This window comes from Taudactylus pleione, unplaced genomic scaffold (assembly GCF_031769625.1).
Source record: "Taudactylus pleione unplaced genomic scaffold, aTauple2 ptg000395l, whole genome shotgun sequence".
In the NCBI taxonomy this organism is placed as follows: Eukaryota; Metazoa; Chordata; class Amphibia; order Anura; family Myobatrachidae; genus Taudactylus; species Taudactylus pleione.
This window is the reverse complement of record NW_028284796.1, coordinates 783,421-801,934: the sequence shown is the minus strand read 5'-3', so window position 1 is coordinate 801,934 and position 18,514 is coordinate 783,421. Positions and strand designations below refer to the sequence as shown.

Sequence of the window (18,514 nt, the reverse complement as noted above, 5' to 3'; positions counted from 1 at the left end):
GATAACTGCCTGGCAACATGGCTGCCATTTACTGCTCGTCAGTCTGTGTAGATCCCTATGAGCAAGCGTGAACCAGTTCTGCTGGTCCACACATGTGCTCTGCACTGGAAGCCTGGACAAAAAAAAACAATGAAACAATTTTCAAAATAAATAATTTTAAGAATAAAGTATTTTTTTTCCAGTAAGGATCTTTCTGAGAGCAGACAAAGCGGAAAGTTATCCGCTTTGAGAAAGATTTGATGTAAATTGAAACACGTCAGTGGGAGAGGTGTACCCTTGGATGAACTATACCAGTGGTATCATCAGACAGTGAGCGGTTCTAGTGGGATCATAAAGGATCGTAAACATTGTGGTGTCTACTGAAGGCTTGCTGTCTTTTGTGTTCGGTACGCTGGTATACTGTATATATCTCATATGCGATTGTTTTATGTGAGTTTTCCTGCTATACTTTTAATTTTATGGATTGATTAAACGGTAGTACCCTATCAGAATTTTTATCTCTTGATATATAAACTCCGATTAAGAGGGACTGAATCAGGGGCGTAACCAGGTATTTGAAGGCCCATAGCAAAAAGTTTGTAAGAGCCCCTATGTATCACCCAATGGTGAAAGATGTATATAACACAGAAGATGCAACCCTTACATCTAGGGTAGTTATGCCCATGGACTGAATAATACCAAGTTTCAAGGAGAATTTAAGAGGAGAAAGGAATGATGTTTCTATGCTTTTAAAGAACTTGATACCGTAAGGACAATATACAGATTTCTTAGATGAAGATTCAGATATGTGTGTGTTTCTTATATTCCACATTGAGAACTCCTTGTGCTTTTAACTCATCACTGATTCTGGGATTTATCAAATTTACCTTGTGGTGGAAAGACAATTTGAAAACTTTGTTCTCATAGAAGGTGCCTGGATATTGTATTCCATGACAATCTACACTAAGGGCCTGATTCAGAGCCGGTCGCTATTTGCGCTCGCTCGTCCAGAAAATAGGGGTGGCTATTCAAATGAACCGTTCGCTGTTTGCGGTCTGTTCACGCCTCTAGGTCTGAACGAGCGAACAAAACTTGCGTTCGTTTTTTGGGAAACTACGCCCCCTGGCCGCTCGCATCCTACGTCATGTCCGCTATTTATTAGATTAATCGAGTACATCGAACAGGGTATGAGCTGCTCGCTATTCTTGTGGTTGGTTTTTGCTACCACAATTTTGCGAGCAGTTCTGGCTCTAAAATAACCCAGTGACGTGGTCAATGACGCTGCTGTTTTAAATATGCACACCCATAAAACGCCCGTTTTGACCTTTAAGCACGCCTGCGATCGGATCTCCACTCCCCGTTTTCAAGCACCTTCCCCTGTTACCACCCACATACGCCTCATTCTGTCACTCAAAATAGCAGGCATTCGCTATTTTGCGAGCACATGAATTTCTGCCGCACTGACTGGTTCGCGCATGCGTATAACGATCCGTACGCATGCGCAGTTGGGCAAACATTGCTCGGAGCGAACGAGCTGCCGCTTACGAGTGGCTCTGAATCAGGCCCTAAGTTTTTTGTTTCTTTTCTTTACTTGCATTGATAAGGCACATTCGTTACATTACGCAGTGTAAGAAGATCCCCCAATATTAAAAGAAAAAAGAAGGGAAGTATTCTTCTTATTGTCATTTTATCCTGCGCTATCATAGGAGACTTATGCCATTATTTTATGTATCCATGGTATTTAGAAGTTTGGGTGATCTTTTGTATTTCTCTTAGGATTGTATTTGGAAACGCTTATGATCCCTCACCTGGTTTATATTTATATTGCTCTATTAAAAAAGCAACCTAACATGGCCACCAGCTACAACAGAATACAAGCGATTAAGGCAGGGATAATTAAGTATGAACAGTAGTGTTATTTAACTTATATTATTCAGATCAGTAATAACCAGACTTTGATATTTATTTCTGCAATGTTCTCATATGCCACAGCCGTTATCCAGGGAAGCAGGTGCCTGTTAATTTCACAGCCGCACTCTCCATTCAGTGAGCTCATAAAACAAACTCTAAACTACTTAAACATCTTTGCCAATTATTTCCAATGGATTGGCATAAGCTAGTTTACATTACATATTCTTTTCATTATACGGCAATCTAGCTGTTTTGCATAATATTAATTCACCTTCAATAAGAGATCCCTTAACACTGTTTTAGCAATTAATTGTATATCTAGAATATCTGCAGTTATTTCTCTTGACGTTTCTGATTCCCGCTACTGTTCCTTTCAGTTCAGCATTTTGCAGTATAATTAAAGAGGTTAAATGACAATATGTATTTCTGCGATATTACTTCTAAACTCAGGACCAAGTATTCAGGTTCAATTGCTATTGTATGGTTGACATGAGTCCTTCAGTATGCAGATTACATGACCAGGTATAATCCCATTCTTTAATACTTATCCACAGTTTGAGCTAGTGTACACAGGCAAAGTGTATGGCGTTGCCAATAATGTAAACATAGACAGGCAGAAAAAAAAATAGTGGTAGCCCCCCTTTAGAAGTCATGGCCAATTTTCTATGTTCTGATTGCTATGCCTAAAGCAAGCATCAGCCAAAGGACTGATATCCACATTATATGCTGATCTTAAACTTTCTGATTTATAGTGTGAAGCACTCAGTGGGCCTGACTATGAGTCACATGTACAGTAATGCAGTAGCCGTCTGTGATTAGAAGACCATTTGGCCCATGGCAGCGCCCGAGCCCTTTGTTGAAGTTGTGACTTAATTGTATGGATCTCTGCATACACACAGCTCAGAGTAGGATGCAACTCTGTGTACACACCCATGGCACATTTATTCTACTCTTGAGTGCCCCTTTACTGCCCTGTTGGCACCCAGCAATGCCCATCCAATGAGAAGCGGCCCAGATGTGTATGTCACAGAATTTCTCATCACTACTTTAAGATGTGCATGCAGACCGCAACACATGTCCAGTTTGTTAAAATTGCTCTATGCTATCGCATCCGGAATTGTGTAAGGGCCAGTGTTATTGTTTATTTGCATAAGCCTTGTGATGGGCAACCCTTTATGTGCTACCTCAGGCAGAACAATGACCAGAAATACCTCTGCAGCAAAGTCACAATAATCACTAACCTGATTTGGAGCCATGTGAGCATTGGCGTTGTGCCCCCACCAAAAACCCACACTGTGAAGAAGACGACCAGCAGCGTTGTGGTAAACATCATCTGTTTAGGCTGAGAGTCTGTGTCTCGTATTGCTAGAGCAAATGCTATCGCTCCACGCAAACCTGAGAGAATAGAAGTACAGATAATAATCATGTCCTCAAAATAATAATAATAATAATATAAATAATAATAATAACAATAATAATAATCATTTTTACCTTGATGCTTTCATTTGAAATGAGCTTTTGTCTCATGGTACTTATGTGTTCATTAAATACATTCATCCAACATATACTGTCTATGTAGGAATTTGGAAACAATGTGAATCTCCCAGATAACTGACTCAATTACCCACTTTACAGACAAATATGTTTATAGGGGCATGTCTAACAGACCGATGAAGCATTATTCCCCCACCCCTGCAGTATTTTCCGATCATCCTCATAGCCATAGATTTCACTGTGGCAACTGACCCTCCTGTAGGACCTTCCACCACTGTAGTGATGCACCTGTAGCATTATTCCTCCAACCCTGTTCATTTTCCTCATCAACCCTGCAGCATTACCCACCCACCCTCATTCCAGTAGCCAAATATTAAATGGCATTAGCCCCCACCTCCCCTCTGTGTATGTTTATATTTTGCAATTAGGGCACACAAAGGGTATGTAGTGTCTGTGGTCACAGAGCGCTATGGAGCAGGAAAAGGAAATCAGTTCTGCACATGACTTTCTCATTTACGGCTGGAAAGGAGGCTGTGGTTGCATGAGATGTGACATGTCAGCAGAAGCCTGGCTGTCTGCAGCCGCATCACATGCCGCCGTGCCAGAGAAGCAGTTACCTGGCTAATCTGAATCAGACATTCTAGTCAATAAGTAACCACTATAGCTTTTTAAGGATGTTGCAAAAATATTAAATTCACTAAGCTCCAGGGTGCAAAGCTTTACAGGATTTGGCTCCGATACAGTAGCCTTTAGATGGTGCTAGAAATTGTAGCTTATGGGCTACATTATGCCAAATTTTAAAGGAAAGGCATCCAAAGTAATCTTTGCTAGCACATGTGCGCTCTAATGACCACATATGTGCAGTAGCACAACCGGGTTCCAAACACAGATGTAGAGTGATGACAATAACGATCACTTCACTTCTTTACAGGGGTGGTTTAACAGAGGAAGGCGTCTGCGCAGAGGCGTATCGTGTAGCCATGGACCCAGAGCATGTGTGTGCTTCGACGCCCACCCTCCCATGGCCTCCCTCCCTTTTGCCAGGGAGGTGGCATGTCCAGCTGCATACAGGAGATCAGCCGTCCAATGGACCTCAGCTTTGAGAGGTGGAACTGAGCCAGGGGAAGGCAGGACAGAGTAGAAGGGATGGATGGAGCCAGAGGGAGGCAGGTCAGAACCAGGTGGAGGAGGCTGGTGTCTGGGATTGCTTACCCTCCAGAACAATCCCGGATGAGTGGTGGCCCAATGGTGGTGTCCCTGCTACAGTATATAATGCTGGGAATTGGGAAACTGTCCCCGCATGGGCTGGCTGGCAATGTTTTCTTGGAGGGCAAGAACTCAACATTGGCTCGTGACCCAAGATCAAAACATGGATTAAAGCATTTCAAAGGTGAAATAAAAGCTTTTGCTGGAGAAAATGGTGTGTTTTGAGGGCTAAAAGGACTTATTTTAACATCTCCCTATAAATTGGGTTACCATCAGTGATAATCCACTTTGAGGGAACTTATTTATCAAGCTTTGAGGCAATTCTCCCAATTTTGATAAAAGTATCCTCAGATGATAAAAAAAGGATTTTATGTAATGCAGTACTGTTTGAATCAATAAAAAAAGAGGAGGTACAGGACATCACAATCATATTATTTGACCCATTAAAAAGTAACTCTCACATTTAGAATATTTTAAAAATATATAGTCAAAAAACTGATAGTGGTCCAGACCTGTACTGCCTGTCACCTCCATACAAATGCAAGAGTGAGCACAGATAAATCTTCCATTTGAAATACATGGCACCACAGGGACAACATAAACACCGACTTCAATATACAGTACAAGCAATCATGTGCAAAAACAAGTAATGAAGCTGAACAAAAGAATAAATATAATATTCAGAGACACATATACAGATGCAGTGGCAAACGCAGGATTTTGAAAGGGGTGTTTCCAAATAATTGGTTACAGAACCAATGACAAATGTCTAACCAGAATAAGCCTGTACACACAGCCCCTCCCCTCCACCACACAGCCCCCTTCCCTCTTCCACAGTCCCCTTCCCTCCTCTATCTGTGCACATACAGCCCCCTCCCCTCCTCCACACAGCCCCCTTCCCTCCACCACACAGCCCCCTTCCCTCCTCCACACAGCCCCCTTCCCTCCACCACACAGCCTTCTTCCCTCCTCAACACAGCCCCCTTCCCTCCACCACACAGCCCCCTTCCCTCCTCAACACAGCCCCCTTCCCTCCACCACACAGTCCCCTTCCCTCCTCGGTGTGAACACAGTTACGCACATCATGGCCCCGCATCACTCACCTAATCACCTGATCGCCTGCAGCGCTGAGCCGTGCTCCCTCTCCATCTGGGTTCCTGGCGGTATAATGAATATGGTGCTGGCCAAGCGGACTGACAGCCAATTAGGGGTGGCCACGTGGCCGCCCCTGATTGGCTGCCGGTCCGCGAGCTGTGTTTGGCTTGCGCAACCGGCGCCAGCGGCCAGATTTAAAGCAGACAGTTATATTGCCAGCTGCCAGGTGCCGAAGTGAAGTGCACTTCGATCACTGGTCAGCTGCAATAAATCGACGGCCAGGGGGGGTTTCTAGGTACTCGGAACCCCCCCCTGCGTGCGCGGGTGAGATGTATCCACATACATCTATCCTCAGTGCGCTACAAATCTCGCTACACATAACGCGGGAGCTCCATGTGACTCAGTACAGCCGAGTGTCTTTTTGTGTAACATTTTACCTTCAAACGCGTCTTATTCACACAGCTATGTGAATGGTCAGCACAAGCAGCTTCTGCTGATTAAAATGATATACAGCATGCATATATTCTGTGTGCAACTGCGGGTGTATCTGCATGCAAAATGCTACGTTACAGTGTTACAGCCGCTGAAAAGACACTGTTACAGCCGCTGACACTGTAACGTAGCGTTTCGCATGCAGATACACCCGCAGTCGCTGGGTGCGACTAGAAGGGCTGTTTAGCACGCAAGGAGGCTAGATATATGAGGACACATCTGTACCTCCATGTGATCATCCTACAAATGAACAGTTAAAGGCTTTATGAAACCTATGTCAAGTAGATCATCCAAATAGCCTATTTAGGAAACATACAGTATTATAATCTCTACAATCTTAAGGTTGCAGAGCTATAACAGTACCTCTTGTTACCCCTGGAATCACAGGCACGGCATGCAGGAGAGGAGCCGACAGAGTGGTAAGCATTGTAAATGTGTGCAGGGTGTGTGGTTTGGGCCCCCCTGGACCCAGGCGCCCATGTGCTTCCATTACAAATAAGAACATGCTTCATTATTTAATTCACCCTGTCCCTGCAGGACAACATCATAGCTCTATTTATAAAGCTTGAGATGTTGTTACCTTTACTCGGCAATAGGGATCAGCAAAACTGGAAGGGCTTTGTTGGATCCCAACAGTTAAACAACTATACACATGCACAAATAAAACACTGTATTCCGACAGTGGAACCTCATCTCAAGCATGAAGCATGTTGTTGGGTTGATTTTAGGCTGCCTCAAGGAATAACAAGGTGCATTTTTTTTACGTATGTATAATTTCTGTAATCAGATTTTGTTTATTATTTTATTAGATTATGAAAATTGCTTTGAATGCAGTAATACACATAAATCTAAAGGATTAACAAACCTTCTATCCACTCTAATTTACAGTAGACCTGGGAGCCTGTAAATGTTGTACGTGGAGAACTTTAATGTAATGTGAGAAGACCATTCCTGTGTTTCACTGTGAATTACAGAGCTAATCAAAGTACCACAAAGCTATTTCTTCTCAATTGTTCAAAATATAATACTTGTCAGCAAATCATAACTAATTTAGCCCCAAGGATTATGCAAAAAACTCCATAATTTAATAACTGAAGTGAAATCAATGCAAATATCCACTTCATTTTCATTTACTATGTAGAGTAAACCAGTGCTGGTTTATATGAAACATTATAACGGTTCTACAATATAGATGAGATGATATTTCAAGAATTGCAAAATTATCATAAAGCCCATAAAAGGAAGGAGAGAAATAAATCACGCTAATATTCTAATGGTGGGTTTGGTACCATAATGTGTATGGCCAAATACTGTGGACACAATTTATGAAGCGCACCGCAAAGCACCTCCGTGATCTGTCCAGTGAGCAACAACATTCACACAGTATCAAAGTAAAAGTGGCCATCAACATGCAGAGACAGAAAAATAGAAATGTACTGTGCAAAATAGTAAACGCAAAATCAAAGTCTTACCTCCTACCTCTTTAATAAGCCCCATTGCACTCAAGGAAACGTAGTGTTTTTCCTCTAATATATGCTCAGTTTACCCTTACTCATAGCTTAAATAAAGTTAAATGGGGTGAGGAGTCATCAGGGCTATTCATACTTGCTAATCTACCGGTAGGCTCCCTAAAATCGGGCGGAAGAGTGGTCAGGTCTTCCTGCCGGTGCCAAAACCAGATGATGAATTAGAGCTAAAACCCGGTGGTCCGCACACATCTCTACTAAGAATGCAACTCCATGTGAAAGCCATCCTGTCCCATCTCTGTCAGCACTCTACGTTCGAGCAAAGAAGCCGGCTCACACACCCAAAACACTGCCATGAGAAAGAAGAGTTCCATGAGATTGCATGGTCGCTGGCCAGTTACCACCCATTTTATGGATAGCATGGTCCGGATCAATTCGTATGCACTAGCAATCTTCGTCCATGTGATACCTGATCCGCTCAAGCGCAGAAGCCGATTTCTATCTTTGGTGCAAGTGTTGTATGCTGTAATCGGCAAGATGTGGGCCTGATTCAGAGACGTACGTTGATGCAATCACAGCTGCGATTTCACACGGTTAGCAATTGTGAAAATATGCCAATGTTTCCAAAGCTTATCCGAGCATAGTGACGCCCACTGCTGCCTTCTCATATCTGCCCGATGTCACCAACAGCATAAACATCGATAATATCGTCGCAGATCCGACAGCCATGCTGCATATGCGGCAGGTCTGACCTGTCTCAAACACAGCATCTCTCCTGATACACAGAGAGCTCTCATGCTGCGAAGCAGATCGCAATGGCTAATTTATGCAAGCCCATGAAACAGCGTTTAAACGGTCAGACACGGCTGCGTTTGCCTAGCAACCCCGTTACCTCCCCCATATGCTGACTACCAGTCACTCACTTTGTAATTGAATCCTCTGTGCGAGCGTAATCGGAAAATGATTGCTGCATGAGCGCAGTGCGGGTTACACGCATGTGCAAAGGCAAACAATCGCTCGTTCTTCATAAATATCGGCATTGCGTACATCTCTGAATCAGGCCCTGTGTCCAGGCCCAGATCAGCAATCTGTATGCGACTCAGAATTACTCTCTACATGAAATATTATATGGTTATTCTTCCAAACAGGGACTCCCTGGGGTTATGATGATTTTTCTGTGGTAACGTTGACATAGACTGATAAGAGGGCATTGGTGACTCATTTATAACTGTGAGTTTAAATAAATATGTATAGAATATACTTGAATGTTCCTTTATTATCCTGAGGGGGTCAATTTAAGTACAGTAGTAGCAAGTTTGCAAAACTGAGTTTGTTTCATGAAACTCACAGATATCGCACGAATACGCGCTCCCATGAAATGTGATCTCTAATTAGAAATGGCGATTTGCGGTAGTCACAGCAAGACTTTTGTTCAAAAAACAACCTGGGAGAAGTGTATGAAAAAGTGGGGAAATCATCTTGGACACCAAAAAAGTGACAACTGAGATAGCAGAATCATACAGAAAGCTGTTATTGGCATAAGGAAAGCACTGGAGGTTGTTAAAAGGTGTCAAATGCGTGATTTTTACACTTTTTATTAACGGTGGAAAAAAGATAGGAAGCAAGTGTTTTTCATCAAATTAAAGTTTTTCCAGCATTCTGGGTTACAGAAAAATGTATGTACAAGTTTATAAAAAGGGGGAATATACATTTTTACCCAGGGCCGCCATCAGAGTCCCAGGCCAGATGCCTGCTACCAGCCACCCGCTACTACACCCCTGGCCCATGGTGACATTGACATGCCCAGCCTGGGGGCCGGATCCTACCAGAGCACTGCGGCTGCCCGCACCCACTTGTATCTTCCCAACCAGCTAAGTCCAACCTCCCCGCCGCCGAGTGAGTGACTGGTGAGTCACTTCTCACCCAGCTGTCCTTCCGCTCCGCTTCCTACTTACGGCATTGACCGGCGTGCCCACTGCCCTCAATAAAGTTTTTCTATTATCATTCAAGCATCATGACATCACGCCGTACCGCAGAATGAGAGTGGATCTGCGGCAGGTAGGTGGTGTTAGGAGTCTGAAGAGCCGCCCGGAGCATACAGACAGATGGACGGACTGAGTGAGGTAAATTAAGTCTCACTCACTCATTGACCGTGAGAGGTCTTTCTCCCAGATTCCCAGAGCCAGGCCATTGTTTGATTCAGTATTCAGACAGTGGAAACAGAGCATGATGGGACTGAGGGCCTGATTCAGACCCGCTCACGAGCGCTGAGCGCTTGCAAGCGAGTTGATGTTGGCCAAGTGCGCATGCGCACGAGGGAGCCGGCTCCGTCGTGTGCATGCAGTAGACCCGGATAGCGACGGGCAAGCCATCACTATGGGTCTCGCTACAAAGCGGGCATGCTGTCGATGTTGAGTAACAGCACGCCCCCTTTGGTGGGCGTGCCGGGGGCGTTGCTGCCCAGACGGAGGCGTTCCCATGGGAATGCCTACCGTCTGGGGCCGGCCCCACTGACATCACAAATGATGTCAGTGCGAGTGCTTTTGGCTCTGACAGAGCCAAAAGCACTCCAGTGCTTGCGGCAGACGAGACCCTACCACAAGGGTCTAGTCACAAGCCCGATGGTCGCGATGGTCTTGACCATCTCGACCATCTTTTTGGCCGCTCGCTATAGCTGTGGGTGGTCACCCACAGCTATGCGAGAAGCCAGGAGGCCGCTCTAAAAAAAGAGAGGGACGGCCCTGATTCAGAGCGAGCGCTCTGAAAGAGCGTCCGGCTCTGAATCAGGCCCTGAGTCTGAGAGAACCAGACAGTCCCTGCTCCTGGTTCTCCATGGAATTATTGTCTATGAATAAGGTAGCGGGGGAAAGGGGGAATGGGGAGTGGGCCTGCCTATTTTGTCAGTCCCAGGCCCCATAATTTCTGATGGCAGCTCTGCTTTTATCTGTCATCTGCAATTTCAAAGCCCCTCTCCCATGAACACCACCACATACTGTACCGATTTCACCCATATTGAGATGTTTAGAGAAATTCATCTTAAAACTGACATGTTTTTATTGGCCAAATTATGCTACTTAACATGGAGATGAACGGCGGGGTTATAGCTCGGAACTTCCCGCCAAGTTCGGATCTCAGAACGAGGCAAAACGTCATCTTTCACGGACAAAGATGACGTTCTATGAAATATGACTGATTCAGAGATAGACACAGTTTCAATGTTTTCGCAGTTGAGCAACTTTTTGCTTCTGCGCATATGCAAAAATTCAGAGAAATCCTTACTGTGCATGCGGGAACCCAAGTATCCGATGGTGATCGCAATTGTGTACTGCATCGCAAACACTTGAGAAGGGGTTTGTGATCCCTGGGTGTTTCATGGTGGAGACTGGGAGGTGTCCTAAAGTAGACGCAAAAATGGGCCGATTCATGGGCGTGCTATGGGAGTGTCACGGGCGAGTCTATCTTATGCATTCACAATTGCAAATCCAAGGCTTCAGAGGCCATATTTAAATGGATTAGAGGATAGTAGCTAGAGTAGACCCTGGCCTACCACATGTTGAAGTTGGAGAGCACTACTGCGCAGACTCCATATTGCTCCTCCAGAGAGGCTTCATTCCTTGCAACAAGATGCCCGCCGAACATAGTACTGTGCATGCGCTGCACCATCTTATTTATTGTGTGTTAGAGTGCCACAGTGGAAGATGCACGTCTTCCACTTAGCTCTCCACTCCATCACACCATCCAAAAGGAAACCTGAGATTACTATTTGCATATTCTAAACAACCGCTATTGCGAGAACCAAGGGTGTATCTATAATAGGTGCAGGGTGTATGGTGCACACGGGCCCCTGGGTCCAGGGAGGGCCCACACTGCACCCATTTATTAAATACTTACCTCTCCGGAGTGCCGCTTAGGCGGAACCATCCCTCTACAAATATCCTGGAAAATGGCCACCATGGCCATTTTCCTGGGGTTTTGCGCAGGCACAGTGAGGTGATCACCAGAAAAATGACTGCCGCAACATTTTCCTGGTGATCTGCGCAGGCGGAGTAGACTCCTGCATAGCACTAGAGTCTACTCTAGTGCCCGAATTATCCTGTGCTTAGTGCGCTGCCGGCAGCCGGGTGAAAAGGAGGTCATGTTGCAGACTCCCAGTTCAGTGTTGGTTTCTAAATTCCTTATATAATAGCTAGTAATATGGACCCGACATAAACCAGGTCACCCCAGCTCTGCTTTGCTGTAATTCAAAGACGGTAATGGCTCTGCAGGATTTTCTACTCCTGATCTGTCTCATCTCCATCTTTGGCAGATGAAGCCATTGGGGAGTTGGGAGGTGCGCCAGCTTCCTCTATGCATATCTGACTTGGCACAGACCGTGTGCAATTAGTATACAGATATTGTAACAACATGGTTTTCATAAAAGCTGAATCTTCTACCCCTTAACATAAATGGCCATCTGATATTCTTGTTTTTTTGTGAGCGTCAATTAGTAAATATGAAGAATACCAGCACTCCTGCTGCTCGTACTGGGATTACTTTACTGTATTCCACAGTCTCTGAGACCACCTTATGTTGAGAGGTGTATTATGTTTATTGTTTCAGGTCCTTCTAACCCACTTATCAGACAATAATTTAGTATTTTCTGTCATTAGCAATGGGGAGACAAAGTACTTATACTGTACATACATCAAAAGTTTAAAACATTTACCACAACATCCACAATAAAATCTATAATCACTGACATAAGCTTTAATGGGACCAGAGAGCCACATTGAAATCATGCTATATGCTTCTGCAGTGCTCAGGAAATCATTTTGCAGTAATTTCCAGTATTTTAGATCACAGCATACACATTGAACAGCAAATGACGGCTATGTTTTTTCCCCCATGAGCCGAGTTCAGTAATGTTGGCAAATTATTGTTTTAATTGTGTGTAAATGTATTTATCTGGTTGTAAATATTGTTGTTGGGCTCACTAAGGGGTCTATTCAACATGTTAATTATCGGGGACCCTGATAATTAACGTTTCTTCTCGCCGCGAGCGCTGGAGCAATTCATCTTTGCTCCCGAACCGAGAAACAGCTGATCCAAAATCAGCTGTCTTCTCGCATGCTTTCACTTCTCCTTTTGGAGCAGTGAAACTAGTGCACATGCGTGCACAAGAGCCCCGACGTCCGGCGGAAGGAGCCAGACAGGAGCAGAGGGATCTGAAAGGATCCCTATTTACGATCCGGGACTCCTTCCCATCTGAAGATGGCGAAAGCTACCCCAATCAAGCTCCGAAAATATAGTATTTTCGGAGCTTAGTGTATGGGGACAGAATTCATCATTCCGCCAGAAGAAGGTAAGCAGGAGATACTTTACCTTCTAAATGAATGGTCCGATAACTTAAGTTTTACAATTGCAGGTGAAATGTTCATTTTCACCCGCTTTTGTAAAAATCAAGTGATGATGAATAGGCCCCAGAGTGGTCTAGTTATCAAACCGAGATAAACTTTTTATTTGTCAAACAGTGAAAAGGGATTTGTTGTTTCTAATTTCAAACAAATTATATTGTTTTTAAGGCCTCATCCAACCGGTGATAAGATCTGCTGCAAAGAGCTTCTCTATGCCAAACATGGAGAAGCCTATTCAGAGGAGACTTTTTGTTTTTCTACATTCATGTCTGTTAAGCCACTCATTAAAAACTCCACGTTTATTTTTAAATCTGCTTCAGTGTCTGCTCCTTTTACCACCCCGGGCCCACAACAAAACCAGAACCTCACAGGCCTAGACAAAGGCCTGACTTGAATTCAATGGAGATGTTGTTGCAGGACCATAAACGGGCAGTTCATGCCAGAAAATCCTCCAATGTGGCTGAATGACATCAACTTCGCAAAGAAGAGTGGGCCAAAACTCCTCCACAGCATTGTGTAAGACTGATCTCCAAGTGTTTGGTTGCACTTGCTGCGGCTAAAGGTGGCACAACCAGTTATTAAATCTAATGGGGCAATTCATTTTTCACATGGGTGATATGCTGTAGGTATATATGAAACTACAGAGCAACAATACAAAACAGGTTAAACAAAGAAACATAACATAGTGATCTGCATACATATACATATTTACATGTGCAGGCATAATTACTACTTAGTTCATACTCACCGATTTTTCATTCTCCTCTTTGGAAGAACACTGGAGAGCAGGTACAGATGACCTCTTTGTAGATGGGGCTTGGCTCTTTACAACGTTCGATAAGGTCCCAAAATACTGCAAACCGTGGGTCCGTGGGGGGAGTGAAACTAAAATGATGAGTTTGGCCTAAATTTAGTCATGCCCCCTCCATACAGACTGAAGAATCATGGTATTATCGTCCCAACCTGAGGGATGTAGGAGATCCACCTACTCTTCTAGGGGTGCGGGGGACAACCCCCCAAAAAAATCATTAGTCTCCTGCACCTTTCGGGAGATTAGGAGGTAAATATGACTTAGTTATATAATTGATGGAGGAATGAAATAAACTAGGGAAGTTATATTGCACATTGTTCATGTCACCCTGGGAGACAGAACCACTACTATTAGTCTACATTAAGGGGGTGATATCGTTACTATGTAATATCCAAGCACCAACATAGAACTGCATGTCCATGTATCAACATGAGTTGTTCTGTCATTCAGTAGATGATAATGCTGACCACTTCACAGTGCTTTCATATCATAGACAGGGGCCACCAACTGTAAATGATATACTTATATCGGCACAAAGAAAGAATAGCTTGTCTATTTCCAGTCAGCACCGCCATATCACTTAGAAGGTCAAAAAAGTGATAAAAAGGTAAACTGGCCGCAGAATTGATGCTAAAATGGAATTTCTGTTAAGACCTGTTCATGCACTTTGTGGAGCATGGCGTTATTTAAAGAGAGAGGGAGGAGGTTGCGAAGGTTCTCATGAGCTGCGATTTTGAATGTCACAAACAAAGAGCTTTGCGAGAAGCAAAGTGCAAGGCCAGACTATAGAGAATGACAAGGGAATACTAAGGGAAAATAACAGGTGATTGCAGGTCGTTGATAAAGACAGATTTCAACCTCTTAAAGTCTGGGAAATAGCTTCTAGACACCAACGCAGATAAATGAAACAACAGCTTTCAAAAGGCACATATTGGTTCAGTCTGTGCAAATTGCCTAGAAAAGCATTAAATAGTGGTTTATGTGACATTAAATACGAATAAGGATTATGAATAAACATTTCATTACCAGTGTCACATAGCAGGAAAGCTTCTGTATATGAAGGAATAAGAAAACATTTATTTTATGATAAAGTTGAATTATTCCTAGATATATAGATAATGGTGTAATAGTATAGGATTTTATGTCTTACATTATATAAAATGAAATTCCAAGTCTGATCTAATGGATAGTTTTAGATTTTGTCAGATTTAATCTGTTTTTTTTTTTTTTTTAATCCCATTACAAATCTTCAAAGAGATTTTATAGGGAAGTGTTGATTTTGCTGGTAGTTATAATAAATAAGTGTTGAGAGGTGGTGAGATATTACAAGCCTCCTCAAATAACCAACTCAATAAATCCTTATTAATGTGGCAGTGAAGTAATAGAACTTCATGTATTTACTTGAAGAATGTGAACTATTCCCAGCTGTGGTTTTATGTCGTGTCTCCTCACCGTATAGCTTATATCATACATGAAATGGGATACAGTAAATATTCTCTAATATGATTTATGCACATATTTATCAATATGGCCTGATAACATTCTAATGCCATTTTATACGGCAGTTGAGAATGTTTTTCGATGCTCAGCTCCCCAGTAATATTGGCTGGCAGCAGTAACCAAAGACTTACCCTTATATGGCAGTCATCAATTTCCGAAAGAAGGGATGGGTATATATGTGCACTGAGAAAGGGGGATGGTCCTTAACTATGGAATAAGTATTAAGCTATTGATAATGCACTGTAATTACCAATTATTTCTTTATGGAGAGGTGATACTACAGTATACAGCAGAAATGTTGCTACTTATTATGCTCTACTAATATGTAAAAAATTGTTATAAGAACATGAAACTAAGGGGTCTATTCATTAAGGGAAAAATATCCCGTGATAATTAAGGATTGAACTCGCTGCGAGTTCAGTCCTTGTATTGGAGGCAATCATCATGCATCCTATACTTATTTATCACTGTTGAAAAGCTGCTCCTTTTGCGGAGACAGCTTTTCGGGAAAAGGGGAAATTTTCCTTTCTTCACGGTCTCTTCGCAGCCTATCTTGAAGCTGCGCACCCCGCTGTTGGTGTCCCCCAAGCTGCTGCCGCAGAGCTGCAGCCGCCACGGGAGTCTGTGACGTCCGCTGAGATAGTGCAGCCCCGCAACGCCAGTCCCCCACCGCCGCTGCTCTGCCTTCTCCCACCCCAGCTCACTGGAGGAGAGCTCAGGGAGCCAGTGTCAGGAAGGTAAGAGGACACAGCAGGGAGGGATCTTTTCAGATCCCTCTGCTGTATCGGATGAAGTACGTCATCTCAGGGTGGCGCACAGTATCACTATAAAGTTCCCAAAAAAATGCTTTTTCGGAATTTGATGAATTTTATAATTTCCACATTCCCATACTATAGTATGGGGACTGTGGAAATTATCAAGGGACTATTGTAACCAGGAGATTTCAGTGATATCTATTGCGTTACAAGAATAATGAATAATCCTGGCACTTCTTAATTTCTGCAAAAGTAGGTGAAAATTAAGTGATGATGAATAGCCCTCTAAGTGTCTGATTTGATAATGCAAAATTATGAGCTCCACGTAACTTGCACTTGCAGCCTCTATACCTGGAAAGGAGGGTCAGGGGCACAGAGAGGGGGGGCGGGAGCGGGTACTATTTACCCGGACCCGAGCCTCCTGAGGGGCCCGGCGGGGGCCCGGGTCCGGCGCCACCCCTCTCACAGCAGCCCAGCACACAGCGTGTGCTGAGCTGCAGTGGGAGACTGCAGTGTCCTATGCCTGTGGGGGGGGAGCGATCACACTGATCGCACCCCCCCTGGCCTTGCGCCGGGCTGAGGAGCTCACAGTGGCGCGGCGCTGCACAAGTGTGGAGTTTTTTTGCTCAAGGGGGCGTGGTCACACCTCCCGCGATTAGGTCACGCCTCCAGGGCTCTCGATGCCCCTGAGGAGGGTGGTGGGGGGTGTACAAGCATAATGTATGTGTAGTGTCCTCTTTAGATGGAGCCTATTAAGAGGCAGGCCTCATCTCCAAGCACACCTCTTAGAAAGGTATCTGTTGTAGCTTTCCAGAGGCATGGTATAATGATACATGCTGATGATCATATTCACTGGTTTAATAATAAATAAAAAAAAAGATGCTTCTCCTGAATTAGGTAATCCACACCATTGCTATATTCTAGACTGTGGCTATTACCATGGGACGCCCCTGTAAGTGACAACCCATTTCAGGCTATATCAGGCTGGGGTGGTAACACTATAACAGGAACACCCGCAAAGTAGGGTACCCTTCATAAAGTGCTAGTTAAATCCTCCACCCAGCTGGTAGTTATACTACTTTCTCCTATCTACTAGTAACACCCTCCTCCTACCTGCTAGTAACACCACCTCCTCCTACCTGCTAGTTATATACCCTCCTCCTACCTACTAGTTATAACCTACTCCTATATGCTAGTTACACCCCCCTACCTGCTAGTTACACACCTTCCTCTTACTTGCTAGTTACACCCCCCCCTCCACCTACTCTGCTAGTTACACCCTACTCCTACCTGCAAGTTAAATTCTTCAACTACCTACTAGTTGTATCACCTCTTTCTACCTACTAGGTACACCCTCCTACTACCTGCTAGTTACACAATTTTCTCCTATATGCTAGTTACATCCCATCCTCCTACCTGCTAGTAACACCACCCTCCTCCTACCTGTTAATTAAACCCCCTATGACCTGCTAGTTACACCCACACCTCCTACCTGCTGTACACCCCCTCCACCTACTCTGCTAGTTATACCACCCTCCTCCTATCTGCTAGTTACACCAGAACCTCCTATATTCTAGATACACCACCCTCCCCTGACCTGCTACAGTAGTAACATTCTCCTCCTATATGCTAGTTACACCCCCTTCTCCTGCCTGCTAGTTACAGCTCAACCTCCTATATGCTAGTTAAACCATCCTCCTACTACCAGCTATTTACACACCTTTCACCTGCTGTTCTACTTACACCACCTCCTCCTACCTGATAGTTACACCCACTCCTCCATCCTTCTATTTACAACCCCTCCTCCTACCTGCTAGTCACATCAATTCTTCGTAACTGCTATTTATATCCTCTCTTTCTACCTGCTAGCATCATCCCCTTATTCCTACTTGCTAGATAAACCACCCTCGTCCTACCTGCCAGTTACACCCACTCAACCTATCTCCTAGTTACAACCCCATCTCTACCTGCTAGTTGCACCACCCTCTTTGGACCTTCTAGTTACAGCCGTTCTTCGTACCTGCTAGGTATATCCCCTCTTTCTACCTGCTAGCAACATCCCCTTATTCCTACTTGCTAGTTGCACCACCTTCCTCCTCTCTGCTAGTTACACACCCTGTCAGATATAGCTGTATATATTAGCATGCAAGAAAAGCAGAGAGGTTTTGCAACATACAGTACTTTTGGTCCTAACTGTGAGATGTCCAAACAATTCTATTATTGAGCCTATGCAGCCTTTTTCTAATGCATTTTAAATTATAATTAGGGGTGTGCACCGGCCACTTTTCGTGTTTTGTGTTTTGGTTTTGGATCTGGATCTTTCTTCGTGTTTTGGATCTGGATTGGTTTTGCCAAAACCACCCTTCCGTGTTTTGGGTTCTGGGTTTTGTGTTTTGGATCTGTATTTTTTTG

General features: G+C 44.0%; 1 protein-coding gene across 1 annotated transcript in view; it reads right to left on the bottom strand.

Annotated features, from left to right (window-relative positions):
- SLC9A9 (solute carrier family 9 member A9) overlaps positions 1-18,514 on the bottom strand; it is a 1,019,060-nt gene that overhangs the window by 444,281 nt on the left and 556,265 nt on the right. The window contains exon 12 of the mRNA XM_088446257.1: positions 3,132-3,285. Coding sequence (XP_088302383.1) covers positions 3,132-3,285 — 154 coding nt within the window. The remainder of the gene's footprint in view (positions 1-3,131; positions 3,286-18,514) is intronic.